Source organism: Periplaneta americana, chromosome 7, assembly GCF_040183065.1.
Source record: "Periplaneta americana isolate PAMFEO1 chromosome 7, P.americana_PAMFEO1_priV1, whole genome shotgun sequence".
NCBI lineage: Eukaryota > Metazoa > Arthropoda > Insecta > Blattodea > Blattidae > Periplaneta > Periplaneta americana.
The window spans coordinates 93,060,839-93,080,211 of NC_091123.1; the positions used below are offsets into that span (position 1 = coordinate 93,060,839).

Genomic DNA, 19,373 nt, shown 5'->3' on the forward strand with positions numbered 1-19,373 from the left:
GATTCGCATCCCCATGTCGGATTGAATCCTCTCAGTTTAAGTTCCACCTCTTGGGTTCCCTTTAATGGCCTACCCTCATGCACTGCGACATAGATATATGACAGTGGAACTTAAACTGACAGGATTCAATCCGATATTGGGAAGGGAATCCGGTGTGGCTTAGTGGATAGAGCGTCAGCACGTAGAGCTGAAAACCCAGGTTCAAATCCCGGTGCCGGAGAGAATTTTTCTCTGTTCCACTCATCCTTCATTATATGATGACGCAGAATTTCTGCACGGAAATATCATATGTACTTCGATATATCGTAATAATATAAAATATATTGTATTTGCAATTTAAAAAAGATCGTGCAAAAAATGTTATACAATACACGTTTGTGAAGTGCATTACAAAATCACGCAAATTGGAAAACTCGCTATGCTCGTTTTTATAACTGTTCCTCTATTTTGTAAAAAGCTCTTCCAATATAATTTACTGTTACAGCATTTTATCTGTTCTGTAGTTGTTTTTAGAAATTTGAACTTTCTCTAATAAATATATAAAATATTTACAGTATAAATTAAATTACTTCGACTACCAGAATTACAGACCAAGAGAAGGGAATATTGTCAGACGGAGAAAGCTCTGAAGAAGCCAGTTTTAAACTAGTTTTAACGTTAGCGTTGTGATGTCCGGAAAACACAAATGAGTTTGAAATGTGAGAAAGAAGATAATGATGATTTACAAAGAAGCAACTCTGTTATGGTTCGGCCTGCTAAATGCTAATACATATTGACTAATCATTAGCAGAACATTCAAGGCTTGGCTTTTCTGAACCGACGCATGCGACGTGCGAGGTCCGCCTCGCACAAATCCGGACTACAGAAGAGAGAGTGAGTGGTTTCTATGGCTGCGAGATGCAAGGTCTGCGTACCTCGCAGTTATAGAAACCACTCTTGCAGTCCGGATTTGTGCGAGGCGGACCTCGCACGTCGCATGCGTCGGTTCAAAAAAACTAACGCTTCAGGGAATCGGCTTTCCACGTCTGAAACTTGGATTTAGATCCTGATGGGTTCACGTGCAATTTACAGTGAATAAAACAATGTATTATACTTACTTCCTATAGGATTTATCGAAGTACTCTTGTTTCTCCAGTCATAATTACTCAAATGTTCATAATTTATTATCATCACTGATGAAAGGTAATCTCGTGTTGCACTTCAATTAGAAGGTAACGTGACCTCAACGGGAAGTCGGGTACGTCCCAGGGCCCGGAGCCGCATGCCATTCCTATATCTGCATCGAAACCCATACTAACCTCAAGACTTCACTCCAGCATATTTTTAACTATTGAAGATGATAGGTGAACTGTGAGAAGGTGAAGTGTTGGTAAAATGACAGAGGTAAACGGGAGAACTCCCAGAAAATAATCTGTAACAACAGCTTTGTTCACCACAAATTTCATCACGATTTGTCTGGGGATTGAAACCGGACCACCTGGATGGAAGGCCAGCACGCTTACGCTTATGCCACTGATGCGACATTAAATAAATTTACTTATATATCCCAAGTACAGCATTACGAAGATCATCCAGAAGTACTTCACGATTCACTCCTACGAAAATTCCATCCTAAGTAACATATATTTTACATTCATTCATTCATAGTATATTCTGTCCAAGGACAGGCCTTTTACTGCAAACCCAGCATTTTTCAGTTTTTCCTATTTTCTACCTTCCTCTTTGTCTCCTCATATGATGCATATATCTAAATGACTTCTATCATCCGAGATCTTCTTCTGCACCGAACTCTTCTCCCGTTCACCATTCCTTCCAGTGCATTCTTCAGAAGGCAGTTTTTCTGAACCAGTGACCCAACCAATTCCTTTTCCTTTTTCTGATCAGTTTCAGCATAATTCTTTCTTCATCCACTCTTTCCAACACAGCTACGTTTCTTATTCTGTCTGTCCATTTCACATGCTCCATCCTTCTCCATATACACATTTCAAATGCTTCTAGTCGCTTCTCTTCACTTCGTCGTAATGTCCATGTTTCTGCCCCATAAAATGCTCACTCCAAACAAAGCACTTCACTAGTCTCTTCCTTAGTTTCTCTCCAGAGGTCCGTATAAGTTGCTCCTTTTTCAATTAGAAACTTCCTTTGCCATCGCTTCTCCTTTTGACTTCTGGCAGCAGGTCTCTTACTGCTTATAGTACACTCCAAGTATTTGAAGCTGTCCACTTGCTCTACTGACTCATTTAGAATTCGCAAGTTTACTTCTTTTCTTCGTATGACCATGGTCTTCGTCTTGTTGGCATTTATCTTCATTCCATACTACTCACAGCTGTCATTTAGCTCCAGTAGCATATCTCTTAGTATCATCTCCTCTTCTGCTAACAACGCTATATCATGAGCAAATCTTATACACTTCATTCTTCTTTCTCATAAAGGACATCCTTGTACTCTTCTTCCTATTTCACTTCCTTCTGACATTTCTTCTCCTATCCTGACTTTGATTCGTTGTTTCATATAGGCTAAAGGTTACTGAAGAGCCTCCTGTCTTTACAGTCCACGCCAATTTTCTTTAGGATCTCCATCAGTTTATTCCAATCCACTCTGTCAAGCGCCTTTTCTAAGTCCACAAATACTATATACACTTCTTTATTCTTCTTGAGGTATCTTTCTCCGATTGTTTGTAGCAGTCCAATTGCATCTCTCGTACCTTTTCCCTTCCTGAAGCCACTGTCTTCTTCCATCTTAGAATATAAACGTCGATTCAGTATTCGCGGAAGAATCTTCGCCGAATGTGATATCAGGCTGATAGTCCTGATAATGGCGCTATAAACGTAGTTTTTATAACAGTGGTAATAACGTTTCCACAAACTGAACATTGTGCCTCTTTTTGTACCTCCGACAATATATCAACAATATTCTCCAGACGATTCAATTATTGGAGACTCTGAGTGACGTTAAATGTGACTCGTGCTAGCCATACTGGTAACTAACTCGAATCTCTGTTTTTACAACACTGATTGATTACGTATTTTATTTGGTTGTTTTAAGTGTTGGTACTATCGATCGCTGTCTTCTGCTAGACAAGAAAGTCAAGAGTGCCTAGAGGTTAGACAATCTTCGGAACAGTTCACATGAGTGTAAATGGACACGGATGCTTATGTCTCATGTACGTAAAAGTTACTACGTTTTATTTTTAATTGCCTAGTTGCATTTCGTTCCATCTGTAATTAACATTTCGATTCTTTAAACAAATATTTATATATATTTAGCTACCATTATGAAAGATGATAATATTAGGAAAATAGTTAGCTATATATTTTCACTACTCTTGTAGGGCAGAAAAGTAATAAAAACTTAGATTCAATCCCCAATCTTTCATATCTGAATTTGTACAGGAAAATCGTAAAGAATTTTAGACGGAACGTATCTTTTGAGCGAAAGCAACATCCTTTGAGAATGAGCAAACGTTAATCTTTGTTATTATTTATGCACAAGAACTTCGGTGTCATTTTGCGAGTCTCATTATGTGGCAATGTAGTATTCTATGATCATTTTTATCGATTATAGACATTCTGCAACGTTCCGTGAAATATTAGCGATATTAATTTCTTATTATAGGATTGTTTCGAGTTTTAGTTGTAACATATTTTATTTCAGATGAAGGTACGACTACAGTTCAATAATTTGTTGTCACCTTTCATTTTTCGAAATTACTGATTACATATAACCCTTAAATTTTATATTAATGGCCATTGTTATAGGAAATAAATTTACAATCAATTACGAAAGTGACTAGATAAAATAAATTTAATTTAGATATCCAATGTCTTAATTAGCATCGAAGTCAAAGAGAGTTAAGTAGCACTTATAATCATGTATTGTTAGCATGTCTGACCGTGAAACGAGCGGGTTCGTGTTCAAATCCTGATTGGGACAAGTTACCTGGTTGAGTATAAGTAAAAATTAATTTTTTGGTCCTACAGAATGTATCTGTTAAGGTAACAATGGTTATTAGAGGAGAAAAATTCGCTCCGGCACCGGGATCGAACCTGGGTCCTTGATTCTACGTATCAAGCGCTCTAACCACTGAGCTACGCCGAAGTTGAATTCACAGCACAGGATCGAATCCCTCTCCTCCAGTGGCAGTTGACTTAATATATGTCAACATATATGTCGAACTTGGAATCAGGCCATAATGGGAAAAACACTGTAGATGAAGTAGTTTCTCCTGGTACATTAATGACGTCGGTCAAAGGCACAAGCAGGTTACAAGACTTCAATGAATTCTGACTTGTGTTATGTAGGAGTGCATGTTGCGTATGTTTGTATAAGTAGCCTATGTCTATGAGTTCATTGTGATCCCGTTCAGTCATAGAGGGGACAAATGCCGCCACCAATATCTACACTATAGTTGCTTATTTCGGATTTTGGAAATGATTATTTTTATCAGATTTTTTGTATTCGACAGATATTGGAGAAAAAATGGGAGTATAAGTGTACAGTACATCAGTTATTCATAGATTTCAAAAAGGCATACGACTCGGTTAAGAGAGAAATTTTATATAACATTCTTATTGAATTTGGTATTCCCAAGAAACTACTTCGATTAATTAAAATGTGTCTCAGTGAAACTTACTGTCCGTAAAGGCCAGTTTCTGTCTGATGCTTTTCCAATTCACTGCGGGCTAAAGCAAGGAGATGCTCTATCACCTTTACTTTTTAACTTCGCTTTGGATTATGCCATTAGGAAAGTTCAAGATAAGAGAGAGGATTTGGAATTGAACTGGTTACATCAGCTTCTTGTCTATACGGATGACATGAATATGTTAGGAGAAAATCCACAAACGATTAGGGAAAAACACGGAAATTTTACTTAAAGCAAGTAAAGCGATAGGTTTTGAAGTAAACCCCGAAAAGACGAAGTATATGATTCTGTCTCGTGACCAGAATATTGTACGAAATGGAGATATAAAAATTGGAGGTTTATCCTTCGAAGAGGTGGAAAAATTCAAATATCTCAGAGCACAGTAACAAATATAAATGACACTCGGGAGGAAATTAAACGCAGAATAAATGAGAAATGCCTGTTATTATTCGGTTGAGAAGCTTTTGTCATCTAGTCTGCTGTCAAAAAATCTTAAAGTTAGAATTTATAAAACAGTTATATTACCGGTTGTTCTTTATGGTTGTGAAACTTGGACACTCACTTTGAAAGAGGAACAGAGGTTAAGGGTGTTTGAGAGTAAGGTTCTTAGGAAAATATTTGGGGCTAAAAGGGTCGTTTGAAATGGGCAGGGCATGTAGCACGTATGGGCGAATCCAGAAATGCATATATAATATTAGTTGGGATACCGGAGGGAAAAAGATCTTTGGGGAGGCCAAGACGTAGATGGGAGGATAATATTAACATGGATTTGAGGGAGGTGGGATATGATGATAGAGAGTGGATTAATCTTGCACAGGATAGGGACCGATGGCGGACTTATATGAGGGCGGCAATGAACCTGCGGATTCCTTAAAAGCCATTTGTAAGTAAGTAAGTAAGCAAGTAAGTAAGTAAGTTGCAATAGACCAAAGATAGGCATTCGTCTACGCTTTAGGCGCTCTAGACTTTCTTGTGCCGCTGAAATCGGTGATTAACAAACACCGAGTGCAGCATTTAAAAGCAAATTAAAATAGTACATAATCAATCAATGTTACTTACATATACTCGTAAACAGAGCTTAGGTGACTCAGTTACAGTATGGCTAGCACGAATTATATTAAACGCCACTCAGGGGCTGAATTGTATCTTCTGTGGAAAAGGGATTATTTATTTTCGGTGATACAAAAAGGGGATAACGTTCAGTCTATGGGAGAGTTATTACCACTATTAGAAAAGTATATTTAGAGCGTCATCATAAAACATATATTAATCAGGATGGTATAGTGGTAGGAGTGAATCGTGAAGCCCTCCCAAATGGATTTTGGTGTTCCTTATGTTATGCTGGGGATTGAAGTGAATTTATTTAATCCTATAGTGTAACCTGAATATCATCGCTGCGCCTCCAAAATCCGTTATGTGTTTTAAAATATTTTTGCAGGACAAAAAAGAAAACATTGCCACTTGATTTTCAAAGCTGCTTTCGATACAATTTAAATCATTACAAAAAAAATGATGTACCGAAAGTAGCTTTGAAAATCAAGGGAATTATGGCAATGCTTCTCTCGTTGTCCCGAAAAAAAAATAACAAACATAGCGGACTTGGCATGCGCAGCGATAATATGCTATTCATTATTAGAATTCTTATATATTCTTTTAATTTTAATTTATTTTTCAAATAAGCATTTCTTTACTATTGTGTTTTTCTTAAATGTACTGACATATAGGTTCAATTGAGATATTTAAAATAAAGAAAAATGCCTATAATATAAATAATTGCATTCGTTAAAGTATTAAAGCTACTAATTAAGTCATTTATTTCTCTTTGTCTGTACCAATGAAACAACTCGACAATTGTTAACTCATGTTCATGTCTTATAGTACCGCTTCGGCTGAAAACCGTTTCAATAGTGCATGCATGAAGTACAGGAATCTCCCAATCACTTTTTTTACTTGCTTATTTAACGGCGTTGTATCAATTACGAGGTTATTTAGTGTCGATGGGATTGATGATAGCAAGACGATATTTGGCGAGATAAGGCCGAGGATTCGTCATAGATTACCTGACATTTGCCTTATGGTTGGGGAAAACCTCGGAAAAATTCCGACTAGGTAATCAGCCCAAGCGGGAATCGAACCCATGCCCGAAAGCAACTCCGGATCGGCAGGCAAGCGCCTTACCCAACTGAGCTACGTCGGTGGCTCCAATAACTGTTATACTGTAGTTGAATCTAGTAATAGTCATAACTTTACCTAACTCCAGAAGAAAAAATAATGGCAAGAAATGTAAGGAGTTCAGGACTATCAGCATGTATCACATTCGACGAAGATTTTTCTGTGAATACTGAATCGACGTTTATATTCTAATATGGAAGGACAGTTTGAAGAAGAGCAGTTTGGCTTCAGAAAATAAAAAAGGTACAAGAGATGTAATGGGACTGCTACGAACAATCCGGCGAAAGATACCTAGAGAAGAATAAAGAAGTATATAAGTATATAGTACTTGCGGATCTAGAAAAATGGGTTTGACAGAGTGGATTGGAACAAATTGATGGAAATTCTGAAGAAAAGAAGTATAAATTGGAAAGATAGGAGGCTGTTCTGTAATCTACTATATATGAAACGAGTCAAAGTCAGGGTAGGAGTAGAAATGTCAGAAGGAATGAAATAGGGAGAGGAGTACGACAAGGATAACTTCTATCATCTACCCTGTTCAACATCTACTTGGAGGATTTGGTGAAGAACAGTTTTCAGAACATGGGAGGGGCAAAAGTAGGAGGAAGGAGAATAAAGTACATAGGATTTGCTCATGATATCCCGTTGTTAGCAGAAGAGAAGACGATACTAAGGGATATACTACTGGAGCTAAATGACACCTGTGAGCAGTATGGGTTGAAGACCATGGTTGTCGCAAGAAAGATTATGTAGGTAAGTAAACTTGCGAATTCTAAATGAGACAGTAGAGAAAGTGAATTGGTTGAGTCACTGGCTGAGAAGAAACTGCCTGCCGAAGGATGGACTGGAAGGAATGGTGAACGGGAGAAGAGTTCGTGGCAGAAGAAGATATCAGATGATAGACGACATTAAGATATGTGGATCATATGCGGATACTAAGAGGAAGGCAGACAATAGGAAAGATTGGAGAATGCTGGGTTTGCAGTGAAAGACTGCCCATGGGCAGAACACTTATGTATGTATGTATGTATGTATGTATGTATGTATGTATGTATGTATGTATGTATGTATGTATGTATGTATGTAGCAGCTGTAGGTCCCGCGCCGTGACGTCGTGGTTAAAGGCATCCTGTCTAGGACTCGTGTTACGAAATGCTTGCTGGTTCGAGTCCTTATAGGGGAAGAAATTTCTCATGAAATTTCGACCAGTGTGTGGGAGCGGTGTCTATTCAGCATCGTGATGTATTTAGAGAGCTACGATAGGTAGCGAAATCGGTTTACGAAAGCTGCTATATCGACTGGAGGGATCATCATGATACATCCATTCTGGTTGAATGATCGTCCACCTCTGGTTTGGCATGTGAACGCGAGGCCAGCAGTCGGCTTGTCAGTCTGGGCGCTTAAATGGCTGTAGAGACAGGGATTATTATTATTATTATTATTATTATTATTATTATTATTATTAGAGAAGAAAGTGGAAATATGGGCTAGGAATGGTAATATGGGCTACCTCGTTTTTTTACTGTATATAGTGTTATTACCTAGCGAGAAAGCTCTAAAAGTACATCTCGTATCCATCAGTCTGCTTGCACAAAGAGACAATCCAGTTGCCTTTGTGGTGTGGATGTGGTGTGTTTTTTGTGTTTTTTCATCAATTTCAAAGTTTTTGCAGGTATGTAGTTTCAATTTTATTGAAAGAAATATATTTCGTGTTTATAAATCATGATTGATGTGTTGCATTGATTAAGAATAGCTCTATCACAAGGCATAAGAGTAATATTTACTTAGAACAACAATTGCCATACATAATCTTAGAAACTTTCTGCTGCTAATATGAGCTACAGCTATGTGTCAAATATGGGATAGGTAGCCCGTATTATCAGCACGTTAACACGTCGTGTATTTTCACTATCGTGATTTGCGTTATTTGTTACAGAATTATGTTTCTTTGTTTTTTTCCAATTTTATTTTCAAATTTTTGTGGTAGCCCATATTTTTTACCCCACTACCTATAGAGAACCAGTTCGTCTTTATTTCAAAAAGTATTTATATGCAAATATATATTGCAACTATTGACCTTTAAGACTGGAAAAATTGTATATGAATAATTACTTTGTGAGTCAATAAAGATTTCCAAGCAATATGCCACACCATTTTCCATTATTATGAGAAAAACAAAATAGTAGCCCATATTTTCACCTTCTCCTCTATTATTATTATTATTATTATTATTATTATTATTATTATTATCATCATCATCATCATCATCATCATCATCATCATCAGAGTAGCAGTTGTAACAGTATTTCTTTCAGTAGGTTGTTTAATGACTCTTATAAACTACTAGATTATTTAGCGTGGGTGGAAGTAGTGTTAATGAAATTGTATTTGGCGAGATTAGATAGACGATGTCCACACCTGTGGAGTAACGGTCAGCGCGTCTGGCCGCGAAACCAGGTGGCTCGGGTTCGAATTCCGATCGGGGCAAGTTACCTGGTTGAGGTTTTTTTCCGGGGTTATCAACCCAATACGAGCAAATGCTGGGTAACTTTCGGTGCTGGACCCCGGACTCATTTCACCGGCATTATCACCTTCATTTCATTCAGACGCTAAATAACCTAGATGTTGATACAGCGTCGTAAAATAACCCAATAAAAAAAAGATAGACGATATTCTATGCGATTGTCTGATATTTCCCTTACGTTTGGAGAAAACCCAGTAAAAACAAAACCTGGGAATGAACCACGTCCGAACGCAGCTCCGGACCAGGAGGAAAATGCACTACTGCCTGAATTATGCCAGTGGCTAAGCAGTGTTAATAGTAGCAACAATATTAGTAAATTTTGCCCATCTTTGTCCTCATCTGTTTGTCATCTGTAGGAAGCAGACCTCCGAACCAATGATGCAATGTATGATAGACCTATCATCTACAGTATGTGTACCTTTCTCCGATGAGACTTGTTTTGAACGCAATGCTGACGTAATGCCATTGTCTGTTACATAACACATTGATCGATAAGACTACACTCGACGAGTAGGTTCGGAGTCCTGGTAAGCTGTATCAAACAAGTTACAAAAATGTTATTACAAAACAGTACTTACTGTATATCCATACCACCTGCCGGCCAGCGTCCGTAGTTCAAGCAAAATGCTCTGGTCTTCTATACAGGACATTTAGGTTCGATCTCCGTCTAGTCGTGATAACATTTTTATGGTGAACAAAGCAGAAGCTGCAGAGGTTTGTTCTCAGGATATTCTTATGAGTATTGCCTCTATCTTTCCAACAACACTCTCCACATCCTCTCATTTCATCTATCATCTCCAATAATTAAAAATTGGGCGGAGTGAAGTCTTGGGTGCTAGTACGAGTTTTGTTATTTTAGTTTGCATTGTATGAAAGTACTATTTACTAGGAAAGTTTATTATGATTTTAACATGCATGAGAAATTCTTGTTTTATATCTTTGAATTCTGACAGATAGTCCCTATTCATCCAGTTTTTCTCTGACTTTCATTGACATCTTAAGGGGAAGGACCTACAAGAAATCTCTTTCCTCATATTATTTTAAGCAGAGCCTCTAGTTTCCTAACTTAGCCTAGTTTCATATCAATGTATGAAGGCTTTTAAATACAAAATTTTCACTTTTGCCCTTTATGGTATAGTTATGGGCATAAAAATGCAAAAAATTCGGTATTGTAAAGAAAATTATATATCTGCTCTCAAGAGTATCACAGAATCACAAATCTTGTCTTAAATGAAAGCTAAAGAAGTATGAATTTTGTTGAATTACTTTTAGAAATTTTAATTTATATATATATATATATATATATATATATATATATATATTGCATTAATAATCCGGATTATTTCCTCATACTTCTTTCCTAAGGAAGAACATTAAAGAGATATACTGCAAAGTTGGCCCAGGTAGCAAGATGCAGATGATTAATTCAGCTGAAGAATTATTATTAATCAGACGAGATCATTTAAAATTTATGCAAAGATCAGAATATTTTTCAGAGTACTTTCGTTTGCCTTGTTATTAATATTTCAATAAATATTCATTGATTATTTAATCGATTCTGAAAAGAATAAGAAATTTGAAGAACCAGTACTTAAATACCTATAATGAGGCACTATCACCGGGTGAACTCACCTTTCTCAGTCCCTGTTCCATGTTCAGGAGCTGCTTGATGGTGTCGTAGACAGAAGACCCGTGGCGAGGAGCAGGCAAACCTCGAGCCATGATCTTGTCAATGGCTGGAGCTGTGAAGGGATGTCGTACTGGAGTGGGTGGTCGCAGCAGCGCAACTTCCTTCTGGCCTCTTCTCGAATCGAATTCAACTGCTGAGGTGGATGTGAGTTCAACAGGAGAAGATGTGACTGTTGACATCGTGCTGGTAGGAACAGGGATTGTTGTATACCGTGCAGTGACAGATTCTGAGCCAACAGGCTTAACTTTTGAGTTTGTGATTGAGTTGTATTTTTCCCTATACACTTTAGGAAATTTTGTGGCTGAAACAGGTGGAATGATGGCATTTCCTTTCCTGTCTGAGAAGTTGATAGTGCCTTTTGGAATCCAAGGGCCATACTCGCTGGACTCTTGCTTCTTGGTGAAGGCTCGGATGCTCTGATATGTATCCGCGTTCCTTTTGTATGAGGTCCAGCTGTTCTCGTACCAAGGGCCGCTCTCCGTGGGGAACCAGACGGGCTCATAGTACTCCGGTCTGTGCGTGTTCGGGTACCAGGCCTGCTCGCGGGCCTGCTGCTTGCTGGGCACTGCCGGGAACCAGTTGCCTGCGCTGCCTCCCAGATGGTCACTCAGCTCTCCGCTGCGGTTCTTCTTCACTAGCGACTTCAACTCTCTCACATCCTCGTCGTCGAGTTCCTCATCGCTGTTCTGAAAGTAGTCCGTGGATACGGGGACGTGACTCCTCCCCGTGTCGTACATCCAGTTGTCGTGACTGCCGTCATCAACGACAGAGTACGTTGGATGTCTCATGATGTGGCCGCTGTTGGCGTCATTGTATATCTGACTCATTATCAGGTTCTGCAAGAAGGCTGCGTTCACGTCTGCCATACTGTCCTCTTGGGATTGTCTCTGGGACGCGCCCCCTCCTTCAAACCACGTCTCCTGTCCGATAGGCAGCGCCTCTTCTCTTTCTTCCCGCTCTTCCTCCTGCTGGATCTCTTCCTGGAGGTCGTCGACGGGATCGCTAGTGTCATCGTATCCGTAATAACCATAACCGAGTCTCTGGTGTCCATCTCCATAGTAGTAAGGAACGAGCGACTGATAAACAGAGTATTTCAAGTTCCCGTTGACTGCACCTCCTACTGTTGGGTAGTAAGCATAAGAGCTGAACGTCGCCGGCTCCTGCGCGTAGTAGTAGTCGTTGTCAGGGTAGTCCTGAGCGTAAGGGTAGCTAACGATAGGGTCCGTTGTGTAGTAAGCGGGAGCCGAGGCAATGCCGAGACCATAATGCGATTGGGAGCGGGGTTGTGGCTGCTGATACGCTTGTAGTGGAATAGGAGCGGGGATTCTCCAGGTGGAAACTCTGTGTGGCAGACCTGTTGAGCGACCGTAACGTTTCGTTCCAAAGACTGGATAGGCAAACAGTGTCTCAGGAATAATAATAACAATCATCAGAAGAAGAGGGAGGGACATGCCGTTGCGTACAGGAGTGAAGTTTGTGCCTGTCTTACAAGAGAACAGCATCTGTAGACAAACAGAAGAACAGAAATAATCATTTTTTACTCGATTATTTTAATATAAATTTACAGAATTAAATTTAGATATAGAATACAAACTAGGATTCATTTCATTGGTTCAAAATACAATTCTTCAATCAACTATGGAAGAAATTTTACGATAGACAGTCAAAATATATTCTAGGTCTAAATGTTTATATAAACAAATTACAGTGGAAGTTCTTAAGTTCGACAGAAAACAAGTTCGACATTCTATAGTTCGACTGCTTACGTAGGAGAATTAGACACGCCCCTATACGGGCACTGAGAAATGGGTTTGCCATTTGAATGGAAATTGGTTCTGTGTATTGTAGTGGCACTTTTGTTAAAGGATTAGGACAGCCATACTTAATCACTGATTTTGAATTAAAGAACTCTTCTTTTTCTATTTGAGAATTGTGCTGTTTGTGAGACGGAATTGTCGAAATCCACTGTGGTACTAGAAGCGCATACACAAGTCTCAGGCGGGCAGGAAATGCAAGTGTAGTACTGTATTCGTTGATGGATAACCAGTAAGAATTTGTATTCATTTCACCTGCCACACCCACTACCCTTATTAGACTGAACTTTCAATTCTGTTCAGTCGAACTTAGGAGAGTCCACTGTAGTTTCAAACTTCATACGAGTCGAGAGAGAAGAAATTTTGAATCTCAAGCATTTTACTGTAGCCACATAAAACTACTGTTAATTACTTAACAGATTGTGACATCTGAATTTAAAAACATATAATGTGACAACATATTTTAATTATTAATAATGATAGTTGGTATTATTTGAGTTGTCTAAATCTATTGCTTATATTTCGGTTAGGATCTATAAATAATTTTTACTAGATAAAGACAAAATACCATATTATGATACTCGCATTGTCGTTGAAAGTAACAATTCGATTGTGTAACATTTCGGAACATTCAATAGTGGATATACGAGGGTCGGTCAGAAAGTAATGCCTCCTATTTTTTCTCCTTAAATAAATTGGTAATTTGAAAAATTTGAATTTGACACGAGTCCTCAAACCTTCTTCTACAGTCCACTGCAATAACAGCTTTCTAAATAAACAGATGACACCACTGCATCAGTTTAGAAAATGGCTGACATTGACGTACGTATAAGATAGCGTGCTGTGATAGAATTTCTGAATTAGGAAGGTGTAACGCCCATTCTCATTCATGAAAGGCTGAAGAAGGTTTATGGAGATGCAACAGTGGATGTCAGCACTGTTCAACAATGGATTCGTTGCTGTACAGAAGCTGAAGGGGACACACCGTTGGCTGATGGAAAGCGAAGCGGCCGCCAGGCGACTGCAGTGACTCCACGCAACATCTAGCGAGTCGACGAGGTCATTCATGATGACCGCAACAGATGAATTGTGTCGCATGCTCTCCGTCGGTAAAGGCAGTGTGATGACCATTATTGATAAACTGGGCTACTCTAAAGTTTGTGTATGCTGGGTACCAAAAATGTTGACCGGTCTGATTCAGCGCTTCATTGTGAAGGAGGAGACGTTCTTGGCGAAAATTGTGACTGGAGATGAGACTTGGGTTCATTTTTTTTTTGACCCTGAGTCCAAGAGCCAATCGATGGAATGGCATCACACAACGTCGCCGAAGAAGAAAAATTTCAAGACTGTGCGACCTGAAGATGAAATTATGGAGACAGTCCTTTGGGATGCGGAGAGTGTGATTCTGGTTGACTTTTTGGAGCATGGGCGCATAATAAATTCTGTTGAATAAGTCGAAATCCTCAAGAAGCTTAAAGCACATTTCTTTGGTCAGTTAGCCCGTCAAGAGCTATGGCAGATATTATTTTTTATTTTATTATTATTATTTTTTTTTTGCATGGCAGTGCAAGACCACACACCATCAATACACCACTGGTGAGATTGCGAAAATTGATTGGGAAGTTTTGCTTAACCTAATTCATCATACAGACCTGATCTAGCACCATCCGACTTCTACCCTGTTCAGGAAGCTCATTGTGGGTATCACTTTAAAATGAGATCTTGAAAATTCCGTGCGCTAATGGCTGAGGAAGAAGGACCGTGAGTTTTACCGCACTGGAATACATGCTCTTATTTCAAGGTGGACAAAAAATGTGAAAAAATATGGAGATTATACACAAAAGTGACAAATTAATCGTGTATGTTATGGCTGTTATGCTATGTAAATTTAATTTAATTTTCTTGTAAATTAAATGATAAAAAATAGGAGAATTACATTCTGACTGCCCCTCGTATTTTCACTCTGATCAATTTCCATAAACCAAACAAATATTTCTTCACTCTTAAAAAGAAATCAGTAGCAGAGAATATTTCATTTTAATTACAGTCACTAAACTTTGTATAATTTGATATAACCAAGTAAAGAGTGTATATATATTTTTAACATTATGATTACGGAATCATGATGACTTCAGATAATGAATATTACTCGCTTACTTAGTTCAAAATGAAAATTGCAGTGATACTGGCAATTGAGTTGTTCCATTAACCCTTCAGTGCTCGCGGCAAAATTTGTGACACTAGTAGTCACGCGGATGACATTTTTAATCCATCTCTATTTCTTTAATGAACGTATTTTTACACCTGTTAAGATGTAATTTTACAACATAACTTATATATATATATATATATATATATATATATATATATAATAGTAATATTACTTTACTGATTCTATTAAATTGTTGTGATATAACAGTGTAACTGTGTTCGAAATTTAATATTTAAATCAGTAGTGTCAATAAAGTAAGTACGATGGAAGAGTAATGGAACGGAGAAAAATTCTCTCCGGCGCCGGGACTTGAACCCGGGTTTTCAGCTCTGCGTGCTGATGCTTTATCCACTAAGCCACACCGGATACAACCCCGACGCCGAACAGAATCGTCTCTGATTGAGTTCCAACTCTTGGGTTCCCTCTAGTGGCCGCCCTTTGCACTACGTCATAGATGTCTATGAACATCGGACCGAAGTCCAAGAGTTGGAACTCAATCAGAGACGATTCTGTTCGGCGTCGGGGTTGTATCCGGTGTGGCTTAGTGGATAAAGCATCAGCACGCAGAGCTGAAAACCCGGGTTCAAGTCCCGGCGCCGGAGAGAATTTTTCTCCGTTCCATTACTCTTCCATCGTATGATGACGCAGAATATCTGCATGGAAATATCATATGTACTTCGGTACATTGAAATAATATAAAATAAAGTAAGTGTTATTATGATGCTAATAATGTAATTAAAAACTTTATTGTTATTATATAGGCTTAACTGTTACTTATTATAACCTACACTCTAGAGTTATAATTTCCTATTTTAAAAATTTAAGTCACTATTGTGTTCAAGTAGGCCTAAATGTCTATTTCATACGAGAAGTAATTTTCTGTATTATCAAATAAGTCGATGTAATCTTATATATTGCAGGATAAAATAAAAACTGTAACAATAGAAAATAGAGTTAAAAATGTCTTAAGAACTGCTAACAGGAATAAATGAAATTACAAGTAAGGAAATCGAAAACATGATCTTGTATTCTCGCGTGTTGAAAACACTGGCGTTAACACTCGCGCGAATTGCAATTGTAATCCACTCTAAAAGCTTACATTATACTTCACAGAAGAGAGTTATAAAACATCCAAACACTCTAGACATCAGAGTTAAACTGTAACAGGAAAGTACTGAAAATTTCACGCTATCAGAATTGAAAGCGGAGATGCGAAGAAGTAATAAACAGCAGTGAATTACAAATGTAGGCCGCACGAGTACCGGAGGGTTAAATAATAAACTTAACTGAGTATGTTGTTGAACACGGGGGACTATTATATACATCATTATACGAAATCTAGATATATGTAGTTTAATATTATGCCTGAATAAGATATAGAATTTATAGCGAAGCAAATTAAAATATTTAAGTACTAATAAGTTTAATCATTAATCTTTAATTTCTTTCCGAAAATTGATTGTAGGAAATTTATTGTTTCTTTTTAATGATGCAATTATAAAATAATTTAAAGAAATGGGTATAGAAAAAGAATCAAAAAGAAAAATCTTGAGTTCCATTGACTAACATTTATATGAAATCTGTAAGAGTATCATACTATAAAGGAGGAAAATATGTAAGAAATTAATCACATATTATCAGATATGAGATAGGAATTGTAATATTTTTCGTTGACATGATTGTAGGGCTCTGAGTTCTGCAGTCACAACTGGCCTACGTCTATGTTCATGATACAACGGAGTGGGCTATGGAAATTCAGCTCTCCTTGGCAACGGTTTTGTTGTAAATTGTTTTGTATCTTTTCTGACGGGAAATAAAACTGTTCTTGAGTTTCATTTACTCAGTATATTGTATTCTAGCTACAATATTGGTGACCCCGACGTGATATGAACACGCACGAAGATACAGAGCAAAGTTCTTTACCAACTAGTAGTGGTGACAGAGTCGTTGTGTGTGCACAACGTATTGAGAAGCCTCCTCCATTCTACAAGGACGATCCAGATCTGTGGTTTGCAGTAGTGGAAAATGCTCTCAGTTTCGCACGGATTACTCGAGATGAAGAAAAATTCCGATATATAGTAAGTAACGCTGATCATACGTTTATTCCAATTATAGCTGATTTAATTAAATCTCCACCAGCCACGGGCAGGTATGACGCTATTAAACACGTATCATTGCCGCTTTTGCTGAACCAATCAACAAAAGACTCAATAGATTATTGAGCGGCATACCTATAGGAGAGAAACGACCGTCCCACTATCTACAAGAGCTCAGAAGTTTAGCTTCCGGCCATTTAGGTGAAGAAGTCCTCAAGTCACTCTTCTTAGCACAACTAGCACCCACTATTAGAATGTCTTTGCTTTGCAGAGAAGAGGATAGTTTGGACAAGCTAGCATTTTTAGCTGACAAGATGCAGGAGACGAACGTAACAACTCAAATGTCAGTAGCTCGGCAAGAACCCTTTACATTATCGACTATTGTTGACGAGGTTACAGAATTGAAAAGCAAAGTAGACGAGTTATGAAAATTGTCTAAGTACAAATCTCCTCATCTTAAAAATAACGGCGGGTCGTCATCCGATACCCAACGAAGTAAACTTTACAAACAGAAGAAAGATAAAGTTTGCTACTATCATTTTAAGTTTGGAGCTAACGCGAGACGATGTATACAGCCTTGTTGCTGGAGCTTAGAGAAAAATTCGGAAAATTAGTGACGTCGTCTGGAGTCGAGGCGGTCCATGACCAGAGATTTAAAAATCGTCTCATTGTTACAGACAAGATTAATCACTTGGACTTTCTCGTTGACACGGGAGCTGATTTATCTGTTCTTCCCCGTTCTAAGGCAAACTTCATCGGTAAGCAACCAGCTGATTTCAAACTATATGCAGCGAATGGGTCAGTCATAGATACCTATGGCGAGAGGCTCATTACACTGGACCTTAATCTAGGACGCCAATATCCATGGAAGTTCACAATTGCTAACATTTCTCAGCCTATACTTGGAGCTGATTTTTTGAAACATTATGGTATTCTAGTTAATCTCAAGCAGCGAAAGCTTACAGACCCTTCAACGGCCAGAGCTACAATTGGCAAGTTAACCACAGTTGCTTTGTCAACCTTTTCTACGATAGCTAGCGGAAAATACGAGCTGTTATTGCGAGAATTTATTGACTAAGGTTCCGCCATTTATTGGCCCAGCAAAACATGGTGTGGAACATCACATCAAAACGAAGGGCTCACCTATCAAAGAACGTGCTCGACGTCTTACATCTGAGAGGCTTAAGGTCGCTAAAGCGGAGTTTGATTATATGCTATCTCAAGGTATCTGTACTCCCTCGAGCAGTCCCTGGGCTAGTCCTCTTCATCTCGTTTCTAAAAAGAACGGAGGATGGAGACCCTGTGGGGATTACCGTCGTTTAAATGCTACAACTATCCCTGATAAGTATCCAGTTCCTCATATACATGATGTAACTCAACGGCTAGACGGTTGTACCATTTTCAGTACTCTTGACCTTACCAGAGCCTATCACCAAGTACCCATAGCTCCAGACGATCGCGCCAAGACAGCAGTAATAACGCCCTTCGGTCTTTTCGAATTCAACGTCATGACCTTTGGATTACATAATGCCGCGCAGACTATGCAACGTCTAATGGATAGCGTACTTCGTGGACTTGACTTCTGCACGTGTTACATCGACGACTTATTGATAGCATCGAAAGACGAGGGACAGCATGAACAGCACCTTCGTCTTGTTTTCCAGAGGTTGCGTGAACATGGACTTTCTATTAACTTATCCAAGTGTTCTTTCGGCAACAGTGAAGTTAACTACTTAGGCTACACAATCAATGAACATGGTGTTAGGCCGCTTGAAGATCGTATTAAGGCAATTGCAGACTACCCCAAGCCTAAGACCATTGCCGACTTGCGCAAGTTTCTCGGTATTATTAATTTTTACAGGCGTTTCCTCCGCAATGCGGCGCAGATACAAGCCCCACTACATATTCATCTTCACGGTGCAAAAAAGAATGACAAGCGTCTTATTACGTGGGATAGAGAGGCTGAAGAAGCATTTGAGCTATGCAAACAACAATTAGAAAAAGCAACTCTCTTAGTTCACCCACGGGACAATGCTACTCTAGCTCTTCGCACGGATGCTTCTGATATTTCTTCTGGGGCTGTGCTCGAGCAGTACAATTTCGGTCGTTGGGAACCTTTGGGTTATTTCTCTAAGAAGCATACCAATGCGGAAATTAAATACAGCACATATGATCGTGAACTGTTAGCAATTTACAAAAGCCTTAAGTATTTTCGTTGTATGGTTG

General features: G+C 38.6%; 1 protein-coding gene and 2 non-coding genes across 5 annotated transcripts in view; 1 reads left to right on the top strand and 2 right to left on the bottom strand.

Moving 5' to 3' along the window:
- Window positions 1–19,373, bottom strand: part of LOC138703297 (uncharacterized) — a 92,023-nt gene that overhangs the window by 63,118 nt on the left and 9,532 nt on the right. For all 3 annotated transcript variants that reach the window (XR_011333079.1, XR_011333078.1, XM_069831074.1), the window contains exon 2: window positions 10,968–12,527. Coding sequence is in view for 1 of the 3 variants with exons in the window: in XM_069831074.1 (XP_069687175.1) it covers window positions 10,968–12,527 (1,560 nt within the window). In the remaining 2 variants the exon portion in view is untranslated. The remainder of the gene's footprint in view (window positions 1–10,967; window positions 12,528–19,373) is intronic.
- Window positions 15,346–15,417, bottom strand: TRNAC-GCA (transfer RNA cysteine (anticodon GCA)). The gene has a single exon. It is a non-coding gene; the product is annotated as a tRNA-Cys (tRNA).
- On the top strand, window positions 15,582–15,653 carry TRNAC-GCA (transfer RNA cysteine (anticodon GCA)). Its single transcript has one exon. It is a non-coding gene; the product is annotated as a tRNA-Cys (tRNA).